Genomic DNA, 21643 nt, shown 5'->3' on the forward strand with positions numbered 1-21643 from the left:
ACAAAACAATGTAAATACAATCATCTGAGGTTTTTATACACAGTTTCAAAGATCCGTAGACACACTAAATCATGGGAAAATAGGGTCCAGATACCAAAGTTACCCTTAAAGTCGATATCCCATCTACTGTATCTCTTGTATATGGCATGTGCTTGTATTCATTTGTGCTGGCAGAGGTGAAAATGTGTTTCCGCTACCACTAACATTTTAATTTTTTTAGGTTTGAAAAATGTCTCATGTTATATGGTACTTGGCAGAAACCCTGGAAAGAGCTGGTAGTTATGTCATACCTATTATGATCTATTTCAGTTTTCAAACTGGTCGTTTTCATGACTCTTATATGCTGCTGAGGTGGTACTGAGGGTAAACACACTTTACGGCTAGCCATTCATAATGTGGACAGACCATAATTACTTATGGTCAATTGGGGAGGGTGAATAAAAAATGTAACTGCTTAGCTGTTTGGCCCAGAACAAGGACCTTGTGACGGACTAATAATCCCACCATCAATCTATGAATAGAAGCCTATGGTTGGTATAATACACAGTGCCAATGTGTGTCAGCAATGGGCCCCGAGTGACTGCAGCAGCAACAGTGGTGGAGATGCATCAGCGGCTGTGCAGAATAGCTGCATTATGCTGGTTGTCAGTTCTGCATATAGAGTAGAGTGATAATGAGAGAAAGAACTGGGAATGACTTACGTGACAGCATACTGTGCAAAAGAAAGATACTCCACCAGCACGTCCAGACCTTTGTTCTCCTCATTTAAGAATTCTCTCACCCACCTGAAGAGAGACGGACAAAAGTTTATCAGCACACAAACTCTTGAAATAATTACTAGAAAGAGCACATGTTCAAATATACTTGATCAGCAGTTACAGCCACAAACAGCTTTTATAACATTGTGAGTTTCCGAGTTAAACGGTTTTCAAGAAAAACTCAACTCATGAATCACATCTCATCTCGGAGTCTGGAAACAACAAGTATGTTTTGACAGACAAACTTGAAGAATTTCATGTTCTTTTGTTTCTTATCTGGTAAGAAACATCAACAGATGCTTCATAATTAATGAGGAGCTCTAAACCTCAACGTCTTACCTTTTTTCCAGCCAATATTGTTTACAATACGGTCATCGACATGCCTCAGAGTCACAACAATAAAAAAAAAAAAACAATATCAACACAAACCGCACAAAAATGTTATTGGGTTCTAGATCTGGAAAATAACTTGCTGGTACAATCACATTAAGATATTTTTGAGATTATTATTATGTACAGTTTATAGTGTATAATTATATTATATGCAGGCTTTGACCATACTTGACCTTGCTACACAGATGTTTGCAGATCATTCACCCTCTCCCTTGGTTTCAACCTCCCTTTGCCAAGAAGAATTGGAATGACCCGTTTGACAGACTTCAAAGCAGCAAACATATCCACGCATGTGTTTGCCAAAGCACAGGCATCCACACACACACATGTACTGAGTCTCGTTATTGAGTGTGCCTGTTTGTGGCAGGAAAAAACGAGCACCCAGAATGATCCAAAGCCCATTCTCACCTTCCATACAGGCACTGTGGACCAGCCATTCAGCGCTCGGCATGCTTTCATTTTTTATTCTGCACAGAAAAGCCCACCTTGGGCATGTGCCGCTCTCCCTCCATATTTATAAGCAAAGTGAGCTCACAGAAAATCTTTTTTATATATCGCTTCCCATGAAGGCCTTTCACTGATGATTAGAGAAATTTGCAGGGCATGAAGATAATAACACGCGGGCAGGCTTTTGAGTGGTACTGTGCTGATGAAGATGTACGGTTAAACTGCCTTTAAAATCCTCTGCTTCTTTATTAGCTCCCCTGTGGTTTGACTGCATGGGAGCGAGTAGGGTCCAGTAAAGAGGTGCCTGGTGGGGCCCGGCGTGTTTAAAAAAAGGCTTGTCGGGACACATGGTAATCATTACCGCAGGACACTAACTAACAATCCTCCCATTCACCACATGCTGATGACCACTGAGCAACATGTGAGGAGCAGGCAGGCAGGGAGCTGGGCTAATCTTCAGCAGCGCTCATACAGGAACAATCTACCCATTATACACAGCCTACATGAGAGATATGTTTCTCTGTTTCACCTCTGAAAAGAAGCAGCAACTATTCACTGTCAGTGGGTGACATCTTGCTCTCTCGCCACACCCCTCCCCCTCCTCCCCAATCTCTCTCCCTGTCCCTCTGCCATTATGGTAATGCTTTGTCTAATCTAGATTAGGTAGATTATTTATTTAATCTAGTTTACCAACATACGGTCTCTAAAAGGAATTAATCCATGTAAACAATGCCTCCACTGGTTTACCAGATGGACATCGTCCCTGGCTGTGGTCGGAGTTTACTTTGGTTTGAAAATCGGAATCCGATCAGTGTGTGTAAACAGTGTGTAGGCGTGTGAAAGACGGTGTTGTCAGGAACATGGGATGATTTGTGTCAGTGAAGTAGGCAAATTGAGGTGCAGTAATATGTGTGTGGGAGGGAGGAAAAAGAGAGAAACAGAGGGATTAAGAGATGTTGTCTAGATTACATGAATGTGTACTAGAGGGCTGGTGATGGTTGTGTAAGCAGCGCATCTCGGTTGCCAGTGGACGCTCGTCGTGGCTGCCTCTTCCTGTCCTAGTCACCGGGGTCTCCATGTCTCTTGTGACCGCCCACCTTCAACCCGTCATAGCTGCTAGACCTCATCCTCATTCCTACCAAAGGATCCACATGTGTTGTGCTTAAACCATGCACCATGCAAACCATGCTTAAACCATGCATCTGCTAGCTGTGCACACAGAAGGGAGGCGTTGCTCAGTGAGTCGAGTTAGATTCAGATTTATCAACTTAAAAAATATGTAGTTTAAAGAGTATTACACAACAAGAGTGGACTGCCATTCTTTGTTTAGCCATAATATGGAATAACATTATTTGCTATCGTCATGGTGTACCTTTATTTGTTTAAAAGCTTCCTTGATGAATCAGGCACCTGGATCCTACAGATCCTAGAATGCATAAGACCTCAATTGTGATATTGACTAATCCATCCCAGTCTTTAACTATCAGGGTCTGTAATCACGGAGACAGGCCCTGTGATCGAAAGCCACACTAAACACAGAGACATTGAGAGACGCTCATTGAGATATTGATCTTTGTTTGACGACGACTGCACAGCACTCAATCAATATCAAACGCAGCAGGCTGAGGCTCGTTATCCGAGGATACCTGGAATTACACATGAATACCTCCGTGATTGTATCTGTTGTGAAATCATGATCTCTTCAGTCACATCTACAATAAGGCTTCTTTATTTCAGCAGACTGAAACACTAATGTGAAGTTGGGCAACAAGAACAATTTATTTTCCTTCCTCTAGGCCGTTCACATGTCAACCGCATAAAACAATCAATCGATTCATCTTTTCTCCATCGCCACATGGCTTTCTGTGTAATAATAGGCCGGAGTTTTGAACAGAATGGGGGATGGTGGTGGTTAGTGTCAACGTCTGCGTCTCCGGGTGTCTGGAATGTCAGACTTCTCCCCCTGAATCTAATGTAACCAGGTCCGGGATATTCAACACTTCACAAGCTTTACACAATCTCAGAGTGACTCACCCTATGTGATTGGTCCGCAATGAAATTTCCAGTTCTCTCAGGATTTGAGTGGACTCCTGAACTCTCCGTCTGAATTTCTGTGGAAGGATAGAAGGGAGGGAGAGGGGTTAATATTTCATCGTAGCAGTAGAGTACTGTAAATCATCGAGTGGAAACGCAGCGATGTTTTGGCTGGAGAAAACTTTTTCTGACGAAAAGGTCAGACAAAACAGACACACAACCACAGTGACATTCAAATGTGAAAGCAGGCACGCCGTGCTCCGATTACAAAATAAAGAGTTGGGATTGCTCTCGTAAGATTTTTAAGTGGCCGTTTTACTTGCCAGGACCCATTCAACAGGGTAGCTGACTCATTGGAAACTGTGAATATGGAGTAGTTCCTGTTATCTTGTTTGCTCACACTGGTTTTTTATATAGCTGTAATCCCTCCTGGTAGCACTGTGATAAAATCAAGTAACCTAATTGGTTACCTCCCCAGCCCTACCAGCAGACACACAAACACATGTACGCACACACATTCTTTCTCTTGTAACTGTTTGATTTCAGCTTCTGATAGAAAGACCAAACAAAGGCCCCTCATGCGCTTACACAACCTCAGCAACAAGACGAGCAAAGTGAACGGTCGCTGGTGATCAAACAGGAGAGAGAAATCCCAGATGAGGGATTGAAACTTGTTTTACGAGAGGAGAGTTCATATAAAATGTTCCTATGCCAATCAAACAAATTAACTGTCATATATGTTTTATTAAGATTTATTTAATATCAAAAGAGTTTAACTATTTCTGTCTTCAGTGTAAAACATTATTGATTCACAGTCCATTGACAAAAGCTAAAATGATTAAACTATAGATCTTGAGCACTATTTCAAAAGTGTTAGTCATTTTTTAAGCACAAATGCCAAAAACTCCTTTTCAACTTTTCGTTGTTTTATATAATTGTAAATTTAATATTTTTGAGGTTTGGTCAGAAAAAACAGACATTTGAAGATGTCACCCAGGATTCATAAAAACTGGGGATTGAATTTGACTAATTTCTGACATTTAATAGACCAGGTGATTAATGGATGAATCCAGAAAATAATTGTCTAGACTAGCTCTAATCATGCATCGACATTAAAAAAGGGTTTCGATTTTTGTTCAGAGGTTTTCTGCACATTTTTCTAGCGACAGTGAAAAGAAGAGGAGAGGTCCAAGTATCCTCCCAGAGTTGGAGGGCCTGGTCACTTTCCATGATGCGTTTGTCAGAGGGAGGAAACCGAGCTCAGCCCCGTGTTAGCCTAATATTAACATCCACAAAGAGAGCTGTTCCCATAGCTAGGGTCTCTCTCTCCAGTCTGTGGTGTCTTTGGGCCTGGGCGGTGTGTGTTTGGCACATGAGGAGATGAGAAACAGAGAGATTTTATTAGGGAGGAGTCCTTTGTGTGTTTGTGTGGAAAGCAAAGCATATTTAGGGGTACTGCGCAGGCTCCCAGAGGGCCCCCCCCCCTCCCTCTCCTCCATCTTCTTCTTCTCCCACCAAACGCCCTACACGCCACACTTTTAAGTACTACCAGCTGCAACACTGAGAGCAGGAAGAGAGAGGAGCCGTGAGAGGAGGTTGAGGACGGCATGGAGGGAAAGAAGAAGAGGAGGAGGAGGAGACAGGGAGGGAGCACTGAAAGGGGAAAGTGAGAGAAGAGAGACAGTGTGGACAAGAGGAAGGGGGAAAAGAGAGATTTTGGGGAGTGTGAGCTCAGGAGGGGTCATCCTGGAAACAAATCAATGGCTGATACATTCTCGGGGACTAGTTGGACTGCAGCTCTTCCATCTTGGCTGTCTATTGGCTGGGAGCTGCCCAGAGGAATGCACCGGAGCCTGCCTATGGAAAGCAGAGGCAATGACCTCCAGCTCTCTCACAGCGGCACAAAGTGGCAATTGTTTTGAGTTTGAAGAAAAGGGGGATGGAGCAGGAATGTAGAAAGAAGCCCATAACTCTTTCTTTTCCTCCGTGCTCTATCGTGCTTCTTTTTTTCTCTCTCTCCCTCATTCTCTGTCCATCTCTTTCTCCTCGCCATTATTATTCCGTCTTCTTCCTTCCCTCCCTCTCATTTGCCCTTCTCACTTTACTCTCTCGTGAAATTCCTGTTTCCTTGTGTGCATCAAGTCTTTGATCAAGGCCAGGAATAGGCAGAGGGAACAATTCCCGCCAGGGGGATTTTCAGAAATACCACATATTTCTGAAAACGATGTGAAAGATAAACAAAAAGAGACATCTAGAGTGGTTTAATATAGACCCAACAACCAGTTAGTCATGCAGCCACAGATGAGTTAAATAAATAAAAAAGAGGGTGGATGTGATTAAGATCAGCTGTCCACTCTCTAAAGTCCTTCAGCCATGAACATATTGTGTGTTTACACCCAGAGAGCTTCAAACATGGTCCCGATCTACTTCAAGGAAGAGTTTTGGAAAATACACTTATTATAAAAGTTAGCCGAGAAAACTGAAAACTGGAGGAAACAGTTAGCCTGGTTCTGTCCAGGGGTGAAAAAGACCCACCTTCTAGCAGCTCTAAAGCTATCAAAACGTGTTGTTTTTACACATTTATGTATGGATATAACGTAAAAATTAACACAGCTTAAAAGGTGCTGGGAGGATTTGTTTTCTTTACTTTGGATCGAGCAAGGTTCGCAGTTTTCCTTTGTCTCTAGTCTTTATACTAAGCTAAGCTAACAGCCTCCTTGCTGTAGCTTCATATTTAACAGACATACGTGGGAGTAGTGTCAAACCGAGCTTACCCTCAGGGGGAAACAGTGAGTATGTCAAATTATTATTTTAACATGGGGACACCTCCAAACACCCTCCCCCTAAATCTCTTATTGAGAGCAAACATGTCCTGTTCCACAAACTGGCGGTCACCAACTATCTCACATGGGCCAGTTGGATGTGCCTTGCTCAAAAGGACGTCAGCAGGAGGTGTAGAAGCAGGAAGAGGATCACTATTCACAGCCACCATAGATATTAAAATCAGCTGTCAACACACCTGCGTCTGTAACCTTGAGACTATCGCTACCCACGCTATATACTTTATAGGGTTTTGACTGCTTCAACCTGCGTCAGTCAGCTCTGACTTCCTGCTTTTAACAGATCTATGTGTGGCATCTCTCATGCATGACATTAAAACCACAGGAGTGTACCAGTCTCAAGGACCAGTGCTGCCCATCCTTTTTTATGGAATATACCCCCCCACAGGCCCGTCAGATGACCTCAAGTAGCCCTTCGTCGTCACTACTTGCCATGTGCCAAATGTGTTCATTTAAAATAATTTAAAACGGTATGTTATTTGGCACTATTAATTATATGTTCACACAGTTGAACTGTCAGTGTTTAGACTGGTTTGGTCAACTTTGCATTTGTACTCAATAAACTCCTATAGCAAAACATGGTGTCCAGTTGTTATAGCTGACTATGAATATTTGCACACATTATTTTAAGAAGAAAAATAAGGCAATTGTTTTACTGTAAACTTACTCCTCAATCAATCCACGTACTCATGGCAAAACAAACACAACTCAGGTGACACCCTTTGAGAATCACTTTCCTGCACATCAATAAAGCAGCTCTGAACCATATCACACACAAGATATGCTGCACAACACATTTGTGCATTCTCTTACCAAATCAAGCAGGAGAAATGCCAGTCAACTGCTCTGTGTTTGCATGTGTACTGTGATTAGCAATAGTTTGTATGTCATTATAGCGCTGTTGCTCGAGTTGGCATATTGAGATGTAAAATCTTAACTCCAGTCAGTGCCAATTGAATTATTCAGTGTTTTGTTGTTATTCTGGCAGAGTCTATTAGTTAATTTGTTTATCACTGAGATTGGTCTCCCAGCACTGTCCCCACAGCTCTCTCAGGCCAAAAAGACTTCACTTTGGCAAAGCCTGAAGGCCGGCTGCCACTTTGCTTCTTGGAGCCCCTCCTCTTACTCTTTACTGTAGCCAGGGAAACAGATGACATAAGAACATATTCATCATGGAGCCAAGACACTTCTTATATCTCCTGGCTGCAAGGCAATGGCAATGCAGAAACTAGCAAACTAGAACCATCTCTCTGTCAACGCTATCATTCTCTCCTCTGTCTTCAAGTGTCTCTTATTGTGTGTTTTTCACGCTGCTCTTCCTCACAGCGAGTTCAGAGCATGCTGTCCGCCACAGAACGGCTCCACAAGGGATCGCTAAGGATTCAGTTTCTTATTTAATCACTCTTCCACTGGACAGAGGTTTCTCAAAACTGGACGTCTTCTTTCTTACCGAGTCACACTGTTGACTGTTAACTTAAGTTCTTAAGCTGTCTGCCCCAGAAGCCGTGTGTGCAACCTTTTCTCAGCTGTAGGGATTTCCTGGACGGGCGATAGTGGAGCTTCAGAGGGGAAGGAAAAGCTGCAGCAGTGGAACAGGATGACGTGTTAGCAAGGGCACTTACCTTTCTTGTGACTGCTGGGTCGAGATAACTCCTCAGCTTTTGGAGGTACGCGTGAGGTGGGTTTTTCACTTGGAATCGCTCCTGTCAAAAACAAGGGAGAAAAAGAAAGAGTGAGACAAGACAAGAGAAAGAAGAGACTGACAGAAAGTGTAACATTTGTAAACCTTTTACAGTTACTGAAAAATTGTGAATTTAGCTTAATTACAGGCAGTTGTGCAGTTTATAAAAAAAAGATGTTGTTCATTCAATGCGGCCACACATAACGTAATAAGATAAACCACAAGTCTTATATATCAACAGGAAGAGGCAAACTGTTGTAAAGCCGTCAGATTGAAACTTAACCGGCTTTGAGTAAATTACAGTCAACATGACTCATCCTTCAATTGGTGGGAACCTTAGATTATGTTTTGCTTTAAGAGTTGGAAAGAAAATAACAATAATCCCTGTCTTCTCTGGACATGACACGCCTTTGTATGACGGATATCGGACTGGAGATCAGTAATACTTTGCTTCTCAGAAAACCTTTAAGAATAGCTCTTGTGTGAACAGTTCTACTGTCTTATGACGGCATGTAATGTTTGTTAGAGGAGGAGTTTGACACAACATGAATTGTCATCATATTTCCATTCCATTCTTCAATCAGCTAAACAAAACTATTGATGTTGAGTTTGAATATTTCACTGACAGAGAGGTATATGAGAGCAGGAAGGTGCTGAACTCTTCAGATGTGACGACGTGAGATCATGAACGATCATGATAAGTGTTATTAATATTCTGTAAAGCATAACCTATCCTGGGGGTTGTGCCTAAACATGTGGGGCTGTGTGCGTACATGTCTTGTGTTCACAGCCAGCAACAGGTTTTAGGTCAAATCCCTTTTCGCTTGTGCTCTAAATATAAATACAAGAGATTAGTACTGGATTTGGATCGGTGAGTAGAGCGGGAAACACTATTTGGATCCGACTGAGCGCCACACTACATAAGCATGAATGATTCTGTGAAGTTATTTACCCCACTACACTGCACCAGAGAGTGAGAGACTGGAGAGCATGCCATTGAGGAAATAATAGCCTTCATATAAAGTGGGCTAAGACATTTCCTGACTCAGGCAACATACTATTACATATCATCCATTTTTGTTTGTTTAATGCAACACCAGAGTATGCAAGGATCTCAGATGCACATCGCAAGGAAATTGCTGTATGAAGTCACATCTTCATTAATCCGCTCAAGGCTCAAGGAAAGACGTGGTTTTCTGAGTCAATGCATTTTTTCTATATGTTGTGGTTCAGATAACACCAAAGCTCCATGCAGTGTTTCACAGTGGAGGTAAACCTCCTAACCTGAAATAAAGACCATCTGCCCTGAAATCTAAAAGTACTCCGTGCCACCTCGACAATTTGGTGCTGGCTGGATTTTTTATTATCATCTGGGATGTCCTGTTCTGCTCTCGTCCTTTGTCTCTCTTCGGAGGGATCGCATGAGGCAAAAATGGCATAACTAGAAACTGAGCCTTGAATATATGCAGGGGTCGGAGAAAATGTGTGTGCATGTTTCTGAACAATTTTACTCATACTCATACAAAAAGTAGCATTCACTAAACGGCTTTTGTATTGTAAAGTGTTCACATCATTGTACACAGATACTGAGATCAGATCAAATCTCTAAACTACACTGTATTCTCAGAAAAATCACATGTATCACTGCCATAGTGTGTCTGTCTCAGAAAAACAGAAAAGACAACAGTGGCATCAGGAAACAGAGCTTCCAGACAGACGGCTCAACCCTATTCGAACGTTTCTTTGCTAGAGAATTATCTGTGAGTCTGCAAAATAAATGAGTGCTGTATGTAAAGAAATGTGAGGAATGGAGGGCAGTAAATACATGAAGCTACTAAATCATAGAGAATGCACGTCTGTTTTTTAGAAGCATGCTATATGGCTGTTGTTTGTCATTCACGGTTTAGGATACTTTCAATGCATGAAGAACTGTGAACCTTTTGATGGTTGGAAAAGGCCTGCAGTCTCAGATTTTGACAGTCATGATTTCTTTACATCCCTTTCTTTGTAATGTTGATGTTTTAACCTTTTGCTCACATCAACGGCATCCTCCATGTTTAATAAATCCCCATAATTGCCAGAAAAGATACTTGAACCTCTGGCTGAGTTTGCAGGGCTTGTTTTGCAGATGCAGAGTGGATGCACCTGTCATCTCTGCCTCCTTCCATCACTGTTGCCATGGTTACATAAAAAGATTGACTGTAGCTATGACACAGTACTTTCCTCCCAGAGCTGTGTGTGCTGTCATGAGTATAATAACGAGAGGAATAAATACATTGGAGGATTAGTGTGGCAATATATTTTTTATGTTAAAACACAGAAGAAAATGTATTGTTACATCATAATGACAACTTCTCTCTGGCAAATAATTTATGATGCAGTGTAGTTAGGAAACTTCACCCCTACAGTAGATTTATTTATTTTAAGCATAGATAACACTGACTTGATTTGCATGTTGTTGTCCTTCAGTAATTGGGAGAGGAATCAAGAAACCAAGATGCCCGTCACCAAAATCCCTGGGAAATGTTTTGGAATAAAATGACAATAAAATGTAACGTAATAAAAGGGAAACCAACTTGTGGTGGCTGGGTGTGGTTAGGCTCAGCTGCAGAGGGGAGTGGGGGGAGTGGGGGAGTACGCTCAGGTGAGGCCTAATTGGCCTCACCTGGGTCTAATGATGATTGCTCCCCATTATAAGTGTGCAGGTGGACAAAGGAGGGGGGTTCCGCAGTAACTTGCAGCTTGTTACAGTGGAGCCCAACGCGGGGCCCGAACCCACGACCCTGAGATTAAGAGTCTAATGTTCTACCGACTAAGCTAGTCCGGCCACGGTAACAAGCGCGTGTTACCGCGGATGGTATCCCCCTAGCACAGAGACACTAGAGACAGGAACTAGTTAGTTGTTTTTATTAATTCCAGGCGGATGCGGTCTCCGTGGTGCTTTCCGATGATCTGCTCCCGTAGACAGCAGCGTAGGTCCGGCGTTCTGCCGAATCCCAGAACCCCGCTCCTTTGTCCACCTGCACACTTATAATGGGGAGCAATCATCATTAGACCCAGGTGAGGCCAATTAGGCCTCCACCTGGTACCGTTCCCTGAGTGTACTCCCCGACTCCCCTCTGCAGCTGAGCCTAACCACACCCAGCCACCACACAACTATTTTCACTTCAGGTCTGACAGAGGAACATGGAGTCCACTTCAAAGTGAAAAAGGATCTCTGACTGCCGGTCATCAGCCTGGTAGGTTCTCTTTGGCACCGTTCCCTTCAGGGTCAGTGGCCATCAATACAGTTTGAGTGGGTGGTGGTCTTGATCTCGGCTCAGTTTTTCTTCTCTGCTTAGAGAGGCAGAAACACTCTGTAGCATGGAGGTTGCAGGCTGAGTGGAGCACTCAGGCCACAGCTCACTGCACAACGTGCACCCTGTGTTATTTCCTACACGCAGAACTGCGCCGATAACCGACTGGGTGCTGAAACTGGCGAGCTGATGTTTGCGCCTTGCTGCGTCGCTTTACTCTCTTGGCCAGGGAAGCCTGGGCAGTGTGTAAAGAATAAAGGCGGGGCATGGGTGCTGTGGTCATGACACACAGTGGATTACATATATGCCGTAGCAATAGGAGATTAAACTGTATCAAAGGCTGATGAGTGTAATAACTCCCCACTTTGAAGCCATACAACCGTGAACCTAAATTTAATTAATTCCAAAAATGTTTTCTCCTGAGTCTGGTGATTATGAAGCCACGGTGCATTGACCTGCACAGCACTACATGGCACCATATCATACAGACGAGATTGATGCCCACCTGATCGCAGATGAGTTCCCACTTCTTCTCGTTGTCATACTGCCGCAACAGTCGCGCTTTGTCTGGAGGAAGATTCATCGAGTTCTGAAAGGGAGAAAACGGGCAGAGTTAATTGGATGTGGATATTGAAACGGCTTCAGTCACATGAGTCCAATAAACACTGACCTCCCAGATTAACTAAAAACAATGAAGCTCATACACAGGAGGGAACGGTAGGCAAAAGAAGTGTCTGTCAATATTAGTGAGATGCATGTTTCTTCACCTGGTGTAAAGAGAGCTGATCTCTTTACATTTGTAATGTACACTCACAACATCAGATAATCTACAGCGTTCAAGATGTAAAATTGAGAACCAGACAATAGCACTTAGAGCATAAAGTGATTAGCATTTTGGGCTCCTCTACTTGGACGATATCTTCTTACTCAACACTGATACGTATAGATTAGAAAAAGGAGTTGTATTAGCCAAAGTGACGGAAAGGTTACGAGGTCATTTAAATTTAACAGCTTCTTCCTCTCTGGAGAAAAAACGTACAAAGCAAATCTCGTGACAATCTGGCCATTATTTTTCAAGTTACAGTTACTCCTCCTTGGCTTGTCAAGATACAACTTCTAACTTTGAACTCTCTTTTCTTAATTTGTTTGTTTTCCTTGTGTTTATTTTCCGACAGTCGAGGATTCAAACTCCTCCAGGGTTAAAACATCTTACATAAATATTTCCTATTTCATACAACCCAGTTACCAAATATATGGTTGCCACAAAAGCCACTAACGAGATAATCCCAAAATATCTGCAGAGGACATATTACAACAAAACTGGGAAAAGGAGGCGTCTCCTCAATGAGAGATAGATTGTGACACCAACGTAGAGAGGAAAAACTCCTAAACTCTGTTGTCTGAGTCAAAGTTTTTTATTTGACGTCCAGGCGATTGAGTTCGACCCGGCATACTAAACCGCATCACAAGTATCCAGCAGTCACTCAACATCCGTCAGAGGAGCAGACATCCCAAGACCGTGCACCGAGACTGAGCAATAAGTGGAAGCTTGAGAGTGGGTTTGAAGTAAAGGATGTCCCGATGTTTGTCGGTGTTGTACTTTCAAACTTCTTTCCTTATTTCCCATTTTCCTGATTTAAATACTATATTCCTCTTTCATGATGTTCAGAGTGATTTCCTGAGACGTGTGTTGTTCAGGGCAAATCTAATATGACCCATGTGCCTGAAAATAAGCCCCAATCATCCAAAAGGTGTTACACAGCTCCTTTCTTTATCCTGTATGATCCACCCCACCCTCGTGTGAATTAAAATAAGCTTGAAACAATTATCCGGCACGTAAATCGTACCACCTACAGCAAAAATGTCAGCAAAAAAAATGGAAATAAAACGTGCGTCGCAGCTGGAGATTGGTTAGCCAACAAACACTTCAAACTAACAAAAGAATCCGGAGAGAGAAAATATACATTAATCATTAAATCAGGTGTGTGAGCTCCTCTAAAAACAGCTTTTGCGGGTAAAAGCTGTCAAGTCCAGGCTACAAACACTAAGTCATTTATCTGTGTCCTTCATCAGCGGTTTTCAGTTTAAAAATACATGTTTTTAGTGAGAATGTTTCCAGCAGCTCGGGTTCTTTTCCTCTCCACATTCGATGCAATGGATCATTTATCAATGTGCATTCGGTGCTCAGACTCAACTTTTCCTCCGCTGGATTTTCCAGCAAAACTTTCAGGGGGAGCGAGAGGAAGATGGATGAGGAAAATCCTGGGATCCAGTCTATTTCCATGATCAATTAATACCAGGATACAGTCTGTCACTGACCGAGTGGTCTGATCCCCAACTCGCTTTGGAGTTTTAAACGTATTTCATTTTGTATATTGTATATTATCAAGGCTTGGCTATTGATCTATTCAATCATCCACAATTTTAAGAGAGTGCATTTGTAAAAGCAAATCAATACAGAGAGAGCTGCTTAGGAGGCGCAGGGATGGAGCGAGTACACATCTTTCTCAATTGCTCCTAAAAAGAAGAATAATGCTAAGACAAAACAGTAGATTCATACAAATTAGTTAACCGATAACAAGGGAAGCCAACGGTAATAAAGGTAACCAAGTTTGTGGACTTAACTAATTGATAATGTAATTATGTTCATTATATCATGTTCTGTCCCTCCCATAATTACATATGTTTGCTCTTCTAAATAGACACTGATGAAGCTCAATTGATTTCCTCCACAGGTTTGCCAATAAATCAGCAAAATTAATATAAATCCAAATATAAGAGTACAATTTGCTTTAAATGTTTATTGCTGTCTTTAGTTGCATCAACATCAATTTAAAACACAGCAGTTACAGTATTTTTTTTTTTTGGGACAAACAGAAGGGTGTAGCCCATCCAGTCTCTTCTACGAGAGCGAGCCGGAAATGACATTAGTATTCAGCAGACGCTGCCGGCCGGCTGATTGCTGCTGTGCTGACTGAACGGAGTCGGAGAGGCTCTATTGACTAACCAGATGACTAGAGTTAGTACCCAAGTACATTAAAATACAATCTGACACCTGAGGAGAATGTGACATTAAATGACAGAAAGCCACTAACAGTCTCACTATATTACACAGAAAACTAAAAAAATACATTTTGTGGATTGTAAATTCAAATTAAAGGAAGGTAAATCATTAAGTTATTTCTAGACTTCTGTGTTGTTTTGTTAGGATATTGAAGAACTGTCGGCATGGACACAAATGGTTTGAGGTAATGATGTAGGTGCTGGATTTAGGTGCTTTGCTTCTGCAGACTGGTGGTTTGCTGAGTCGCTGTGGGTGCTCTGAGCTGCGGGCTTCCTGCTTGGTGAGGCTCCAACTAAAGCAAAGAACCACTTCTAACAGCCTTCATTTCATCCCAACGCTAATGAGCTGTGACAGACACTCAGTTCGCTGGGGTCAAGTTACCCTGCGTCTACAACCACACTATTTATGCGTGTGTGTGTGTGCTCATCTATGGCAAAAAAAACGGGGTGATGTTGAAGACGCCTGATTGCAGACCACCTTGACAAATACACATGCACCAAAACATCACACATTCGGAGGATTGTGTGATATCCAATTATCACATGGTTTGCCCACAGTAATTGGGGATGTACTAATAACATGCAGTATTAGTATTGTTCTGAAACAAGCAATAAACACTGGATCTGATAACAGAATAAACAGTTACAGTTTGATATAAAACTAGTAACAAATATAAATGTAAATGTATGTATTTAACTATAAGGGGGGAATCATGGAATTTACTTTGCTGGATGACCAACCCTCTTTCCGTGAAATGTGGGGTTTCAACACGTCAACATCTTCAGCCTCTCTGCCAATCTGATATTTTATCTCCAGCGCAGCTGTGCACATCTGTACTGCTAGCGAGATAATGTCTTTGGAAAACATTTGGAAAAGGCAACCACTGTGTGTTTGAGCTCAAACATGAATTCTATATTGGACTGTAAACCACTCCAGGCCCACACATGGGGGACTCCCCGATGCATGGCCAACATCATTGGCAGATAATTATAGTGAAATAAAGTAAAAAATATGTTAAGAAATCTGGTTCCTTCTTGCCAGTTTAGCAGTGTGTGTGTGTGTGTGTGTGTGTGTGTGTGCCATCTCTGAGCGTTACAAATACATCTCGGCAAAATGATGCTCGTAAAAAAAAGAAGACACTCAGCATTTGATGCACTTAACTGTTAGTCACTGTGCATATTGTGAAGTCAGTCACAACCAATTCTCCAAAAAGCACCACTGTACATGTAAACATGGATGTTCAGTCAAACAAACGGTGTGTGGACTGTTATGTTGTGGCTTTCTGCTCCCAAGCAGGTGGACAAGATCCCAGGTGAGAGTAGTTAGAGTCAACGCCTGTGGTCACATCTCTCTGCTGTTCATCTCACCATGGTGCCGTTAAAGTACGCCACACTGGACCATGAAATGAAATGTGTACATACTACAATCAGTAGTTTCACTTTAACAGCTGCTACTGATATCAATAAATGTCAATGTTTAACTCACATTGGGCCACAAGGCTGAGAAATATGGACAGAACTTATTAGTGTGCATGTACTCAGCAGCTTGAGTCATAGAAAGAGTAAAAATAGACAGCCGGCTCCAAGGCCACCAACCACCCAGTGCCTTCCAGGAGGTCTGCGGAGGCACAGCTGGCTATAAAAGCAAACCCACAGCCCAACACGAAGGGCCGGCTTTAGTTGCTCTTGCTGTGAAAATGTCGACTAAGTTAACAAAACAGAGAAGCTATCTATTTGAATAGCTCTACGTCTAAATGGGTTATTTATTATTATTTATTATTATACTTGTTAAGCATAGGTGTGTAAACAGACCTGATCTGAGCTTCTAGTAATTGGAGAATGAATACAGTTCTCTACTTTTATTATTATTTTTTTTTAACTGTTGCCAGACCAGCTCACAACAAGCCTCCAAACGGGTCAAACAACTGGTACACACTACATGCACAAGCAAAACAATTAGACCCAAAAGTCTTATTTGGAATAACATTTGTAGATCAATTCTTTTGCGCATACCTCCACGGAGAATCTGCGAAACTATATAAAATTATCTTTGATATAGTCTAGTTTTGCTGTTGTTAACCCTAGCCTCTATTTACTCATCAAGCATTTACGACAATTCCTTTGTTTTTTCAGACTCTCCCTTTACCTCCACGGTAAAGACATGCATGAGCCAACGTTTTTTGAAGACTCCACATACGTTGAGTAATTTATATACAAATGTTCATTTTTAGGGTTGATGTTGCAGATCTTGAATTTTCCTCTAATGCCGCCTGTCAGAAAGGTTATGCCTCGCTTCTTGCAGACAGTATGTGCACTTATTGTTAGAAAACTCTAGTACACTGAACAAAGTGGATGGTTAGTTAACTTCCACATCCTGGATTTCACATCAGCACTTGATTCTTGAGGAAAACTGTCTATAAATGCTCTTGAACATAAAATCTGCTTTGATTTCAGTGCACAAGTTATTTTTGGGGAGAAACGTTGCAAAAAATTTGATGTGTTGATGACATAGTAAAACAATTGGAGGTGAAAGGGAGTAAGTGAGTTAATCAGCGTCCGGATCATGCCCATTGAGACAGCCTTCTTATTCCAACACAATCTAAAAAAAAAAAAAAAAACTAGCATGGCAAGAAAAGACCTTCAAAGAAAAGCAGTTTAGGTGATTGAAAACAGGCCCATGCTTCACTGTGTTAACTTTCTCGAAAGTACGTATTACACACATTAACAAGAGACAGAAACAGACAAAAGTGTGCAGTGCAGCGCCTCTCAGACGCCTCTCAGATATCTTTCAGAGCAGGCGTTGATTTGTCCTTGAGGACTTAGACTACAGTGAGCTTGAGGCACACCCACGCTCTTCTCTTTCTCCCTTCACTAGCTTGGTTCAATAGCTTCACTGCTATTGAACCAGAACAAAACCCTATCTTTCAGAATGAGTCAGCAGACCCAGTAGTATGTTTTCTCCTCTTATTGGCAATAACTAATGACCTCAAGGGATTCAATTTCTTCCTGTTGTCAACACCCACTTTGCATCACTCGTTCCAACCTCGAATGTATTACTGTTCTTGGATACCTCTCGCTGGATTTTTAAATGAGCATTACATACAAAGAACTACAGGCCACAACAAGAAAACATCTGACTGCATCAGTTATTGACGACTAGTCATAACAAATATTTTCAAATTGCTCAATACTCTGGAAATGACTGAATGCTGTACTCTTCTCTCCCAATGTTTGCTTCATCAGTCACTGGGGTGATTTATGTTTTCAGGTGTTTACAGTTATAATGAGGTTAGCTCTGCAGGCCACTCTGAGTTGTGAAACACCTCCCCAGGTGTACTAATATTTGACCGTTTCTCTTCTCCTTTACCCTGCATGGAAGTGAAGGAGCCCAGCAATTCACACATAAGAATCAAACTAATTTTCATGGTGGAGGAAGTAAGCGATAAGTGTCGACATAAGGGAGAAAGGAGTAGGACGGCCCTGAGGTCTGTGCTCTCCAAACTCAGCTGTGCTCCCCTCATTAGCGCAGCGTGGATCTGTAATCCTTGGCGTTTCTTTGAGGGCACAGGTGTCCCCTGTCTGTTCTCAGATTAGTTTTGTAATCCGCAGGACCCCCTGCTCGGGCTCAGCAGCCCCCTCCATCAGGACAGTAGTGTTTGTTTGTGAAGCTGTTCTCTGGAATGCCTCTCGACTAAACGGTGAGTTAAAATGTTTGAGGCTGGCCTCTCATCTTCCTCACTTACGAGCACATCCCAATGAAATCCCTTTAAATTACCTTATTGTGAAGACAGTATGATAGCTCTGTACTTCTGTCAACCTCACATCCACCAACAAGAGCTCATCCACAGCTACTCTTGGGGAAAGATATCACCTCATTGGCGTTATTTTCTCCACACACCATCCCTACTGTCATCCAACTACTTTCTGTAAATGCATTCTCTGAGCCTCGACATGCAACACCATAATGTGTATGAATAATTACACGGTGAAACCAATGGAGATAGACACAGAATACAGCAGCTGCAAGTGGGAGGAATCAAATGCAACTTCCTCTGTGCAAAAATATTAAGATGTTGGTGTGAAGCCAAGCTTCACCGTTTTTTACTTTTGTTTAATATATCTGGGAGTGAAGACATTCAGAAATTGCTACTTGGCTGCAAACACACAGTACATTGCAAAAAGGCTGGTGCGATGTTTACACTGTGGGTAAAAATGACAGGATACAGGATGACTTTCATGCTGGACATTATCCAAATAACGGAAACCTTTGGAGCAGCAGGAAGTTGTCCAAACAAAACAAGTGATACATGAACACAGATGAGTTCCAGCCAGGCCAGATGTTGGAAGGTTGCGAAAGTGTCTGCACTGAGGTGGAGTCCATGTTCTAGTGTTGAATTAAATCACTGGTTTACTTGAAATATGTGAAATAGAGGTTGGAAGAAAACACCTTCAGATAAAGTTTTGGTTTTTGTACAACCGTAAACTTTATTTGAGTAGGTGGCAGTGGGATGAACAGGAAATGTATGAGCTCACAAAAAGGAGGCTGACTAATTAAATGATGCCGCTAAGTATAATCCTTTTGAGCTTTAAAACCATCTTCTATTAACTATAACGTCCTGCGAAGTTGTGACGTATCAACATGTATCCAGAAGTTGTGTTGATGATGGTCCTATGACCAAAACTTGCACAATACACCTTTTGGATACGTAATTAAATGATCCTTTATTTGTCCATTAGTGTGGGGGGGAGGGCATCTTCTCTTATGTTATGGGAATGTTTAACAACTATCATGAGATGTATTCTCGACTCATCACACTGGAATGGTTTCTGTGGTAAACAATAAACATCTCCACCTCCTCCTGCATTGAGGACACAATCACGCCTCTATCCTTTCAATACAACCCATAGAGTCTTTATCTTAGAACAATAGAATAGTAGAGGAAGTGTAGAAAACTACTACTACAACATCTCATTTATGGTGGAAATGTTAATGTGACCATTTCCTTGACACCCCTCCAACCCAAAGAGAACATGCACGTAATCTGATGAGGTGGTTAATGCAAGCTGAATTTGAGGTTTCCAACACAGAAGTGTGCGTCTGTATTGTGATGAAATGAAGAATGGCTTGAATGGGAGCCTAATAACACAAAACAAATACATGGTCGTTGATCCCATCACTAGCTTTTTGCCAACAAACAAGTCAAGAAAACCACTGCAGTCCTTTGGGCCAGGCAGAAGTGCATCAAGCAGATACAGTGAGGACAAAGTGCCCATTTTGCAATTTGGGTCAGGATTGGCCCATTCAAATGTGTGTCTTCACTCTCAGATGTGTCAACGCTAAATGTCTGACTGAACCGCCTCACAAGTCTATCAGAAACAGATATGTCTAATCATGCATTGTGAGTCATGAGCCAGTTATTACAGGCTTTTCATTGGATGTGACCTGCTCACAGATGACGGTGAGCCTGTGATCCTGTCATAGTTGGTTCTGTGATCTGCTATATTTTGTGAGAGAAGTATTTAAATGTGTTTTTTTTTTACCAAATACCAGTTGAATAAACTGGCTGAAACCCCCACTGTAGGAACAAGAAAATAAAGCCTACAAAAACAAAAGGGGGCTGTGAATCTTCAGACCTTCTGAAAGAATGCTTTCTTTTCAAGAAGACATTTTGTCAAGTCCCTGCTTTGGCTTTTGAGTTTTACTGGAAATACATAATAACTTAATCTAAATCCTAACCCATGATACTCAGGCTGGTCCCTTCTGCTTTGGTTTCATGTGGGGGGTCCAGGGTGAGAGGCCATTGAAGCTTGGAACAACAGACTGCTGCATTGTCTTGAGCTGTGATGAGGCCTATATCACACTCTGACGTGGTCCTGTTGCATGTGAATGTACTTCAGGGATCGTACATTCAAATGCAACAGGACCTCCCATTCTGCAGTCGTTAATTCTGGCAAGTCGTTACCCGACAAAACCTGCCCTTGTGACTCTGGCAGTGTCAAAAGCAGCATATGTCCCACGAATAAATAAACATTCAGGAAGAAAAGCCTAAAGAGAAACTGGGCTACTTTAAAATGGAACTTTTGTGTCTTTTCAACTACAAAAATATTAGACTACAAGTTTGATCGGAGAATATGGTGTTATACTGCATGTTACAATCCAACACGCAAGAAAGTGTGCAGACATAGTGTAGATAATGTACAAGGTTGTAAAGTGTTATAGATAAACAACGTTCCAACAACTCAAAAACATCAGCTGAGACTATTAGTCCATGTAATTATACTAATGTCAAAAATCCACATTATGCAGATACATTAAACAACAGTAAGTCAGATTGAAAACAATATGAGGTTATTGCAGATCAGAGGAGGCGTAATACCGGACTGTAAACATACTCAACATTGGTCACGGCCCCCCCAAAAAAAGAAGAAAATGATAATATTAATGCTGACTGAAGCCACAACACATAAGTCCTTTGTCACATCGACACATTTGAAGGCTTTTCTGATAAAAAGTTCAACTCAATGAACATCAACATCTAATTCTTAACAGTTCATAACACAGCACCCACTCTCGTGCAGCACTTGGCCAAGCAATCTCATTTTATTAGCGCGGCTGCCATCTTGGAGCCGGGACAGATCCTGACCATAATGCACTTCTCCAGAGTGGTGACCCCCCTGTTCTTTTGTGTGGACCTTGGACCGGTCCTGCTGGACAACACTGGAAACTGGCTGTGACCGACATGAAAGGACAGAGCTGGCCTGTTCCAAGCTGTATCATCGTACACCTGCTCCTTACGCAGGAAGACCTACAGCAGAGATATTCATGGCAAAGTAAGAAGCAACATCCACGAAAGCCTTACTAAGGAGCGAAGACAACGTTTCTCTTTCTTTCAAAACAGTCTCCATTGATAGCTGGCATTCGGTAGCTGAGACAAAGGGGCACTAAGCCTCTGGAGACTCTTCTTATTACTCCAGCACCCAAACAAAGGTCAGGAACTGTTGAGATCAGGTGTGATCATGCTGAAAACCCTCTGATCTAAGCACCATCTTATCGCCTAGCCTGGTCAGTATTCGCTGTAGTGCAAAATAAAAGCTAACCACCTCCAAAAGTGTGCATGTCAAAAGTGAACT

General features: G+C 42.0%; 1 protein-coding gene across 4 annotated transcripts in view; it reads right to left on the bottom strand.

Moving 5' to 3' along the window:
• Positions 1-21643, bottom strand: part of fmnl2a (formin-like 2a) — a 46352-nt gene that overhangs the window by 17979 nt on the left and 6730 nt on the right. For all 4 annotated transcript variants that reach the window (XM_034561161.1, XM_034561163.1, XM_034561162.1 and 1 more), the window contains exons 2-5: positions 11955-12038; positions 8095-8175; positions 3633-3709; positions 702-785 (exon numbers count right to left, since the gene is read on the bottom strand). In XM_034561161.1, the coding sequence (XP_034417052.1) occupies positions 702-785; positions 3633-3709; positions 8095-8175; positions 11955-12038 (326 nt within the window). The remainder of the gene's footprint in view (positions 1-701; positions 786-3632; positions 3710-8094; positions 8176-11954; positions 12039-21643) is intronic.

The sequence above is a fragment of the Cyclopterus lumpus genome, chromosome 21 (genome assembly GCF_009769545.1).
Source record: "Cyclopterus lumpus isolate fCycLum1 chromosome 21, fCycLum1.pri, whole genome shotgun sequence".
Taxonomy (NCBI): domain Eukaryota; kingdom Metazoa; phylum Chordata; class Actinopteri; order Perciformes; family Cyclopteridae; genus Cyclopterus; species Cyclopterus lumpus.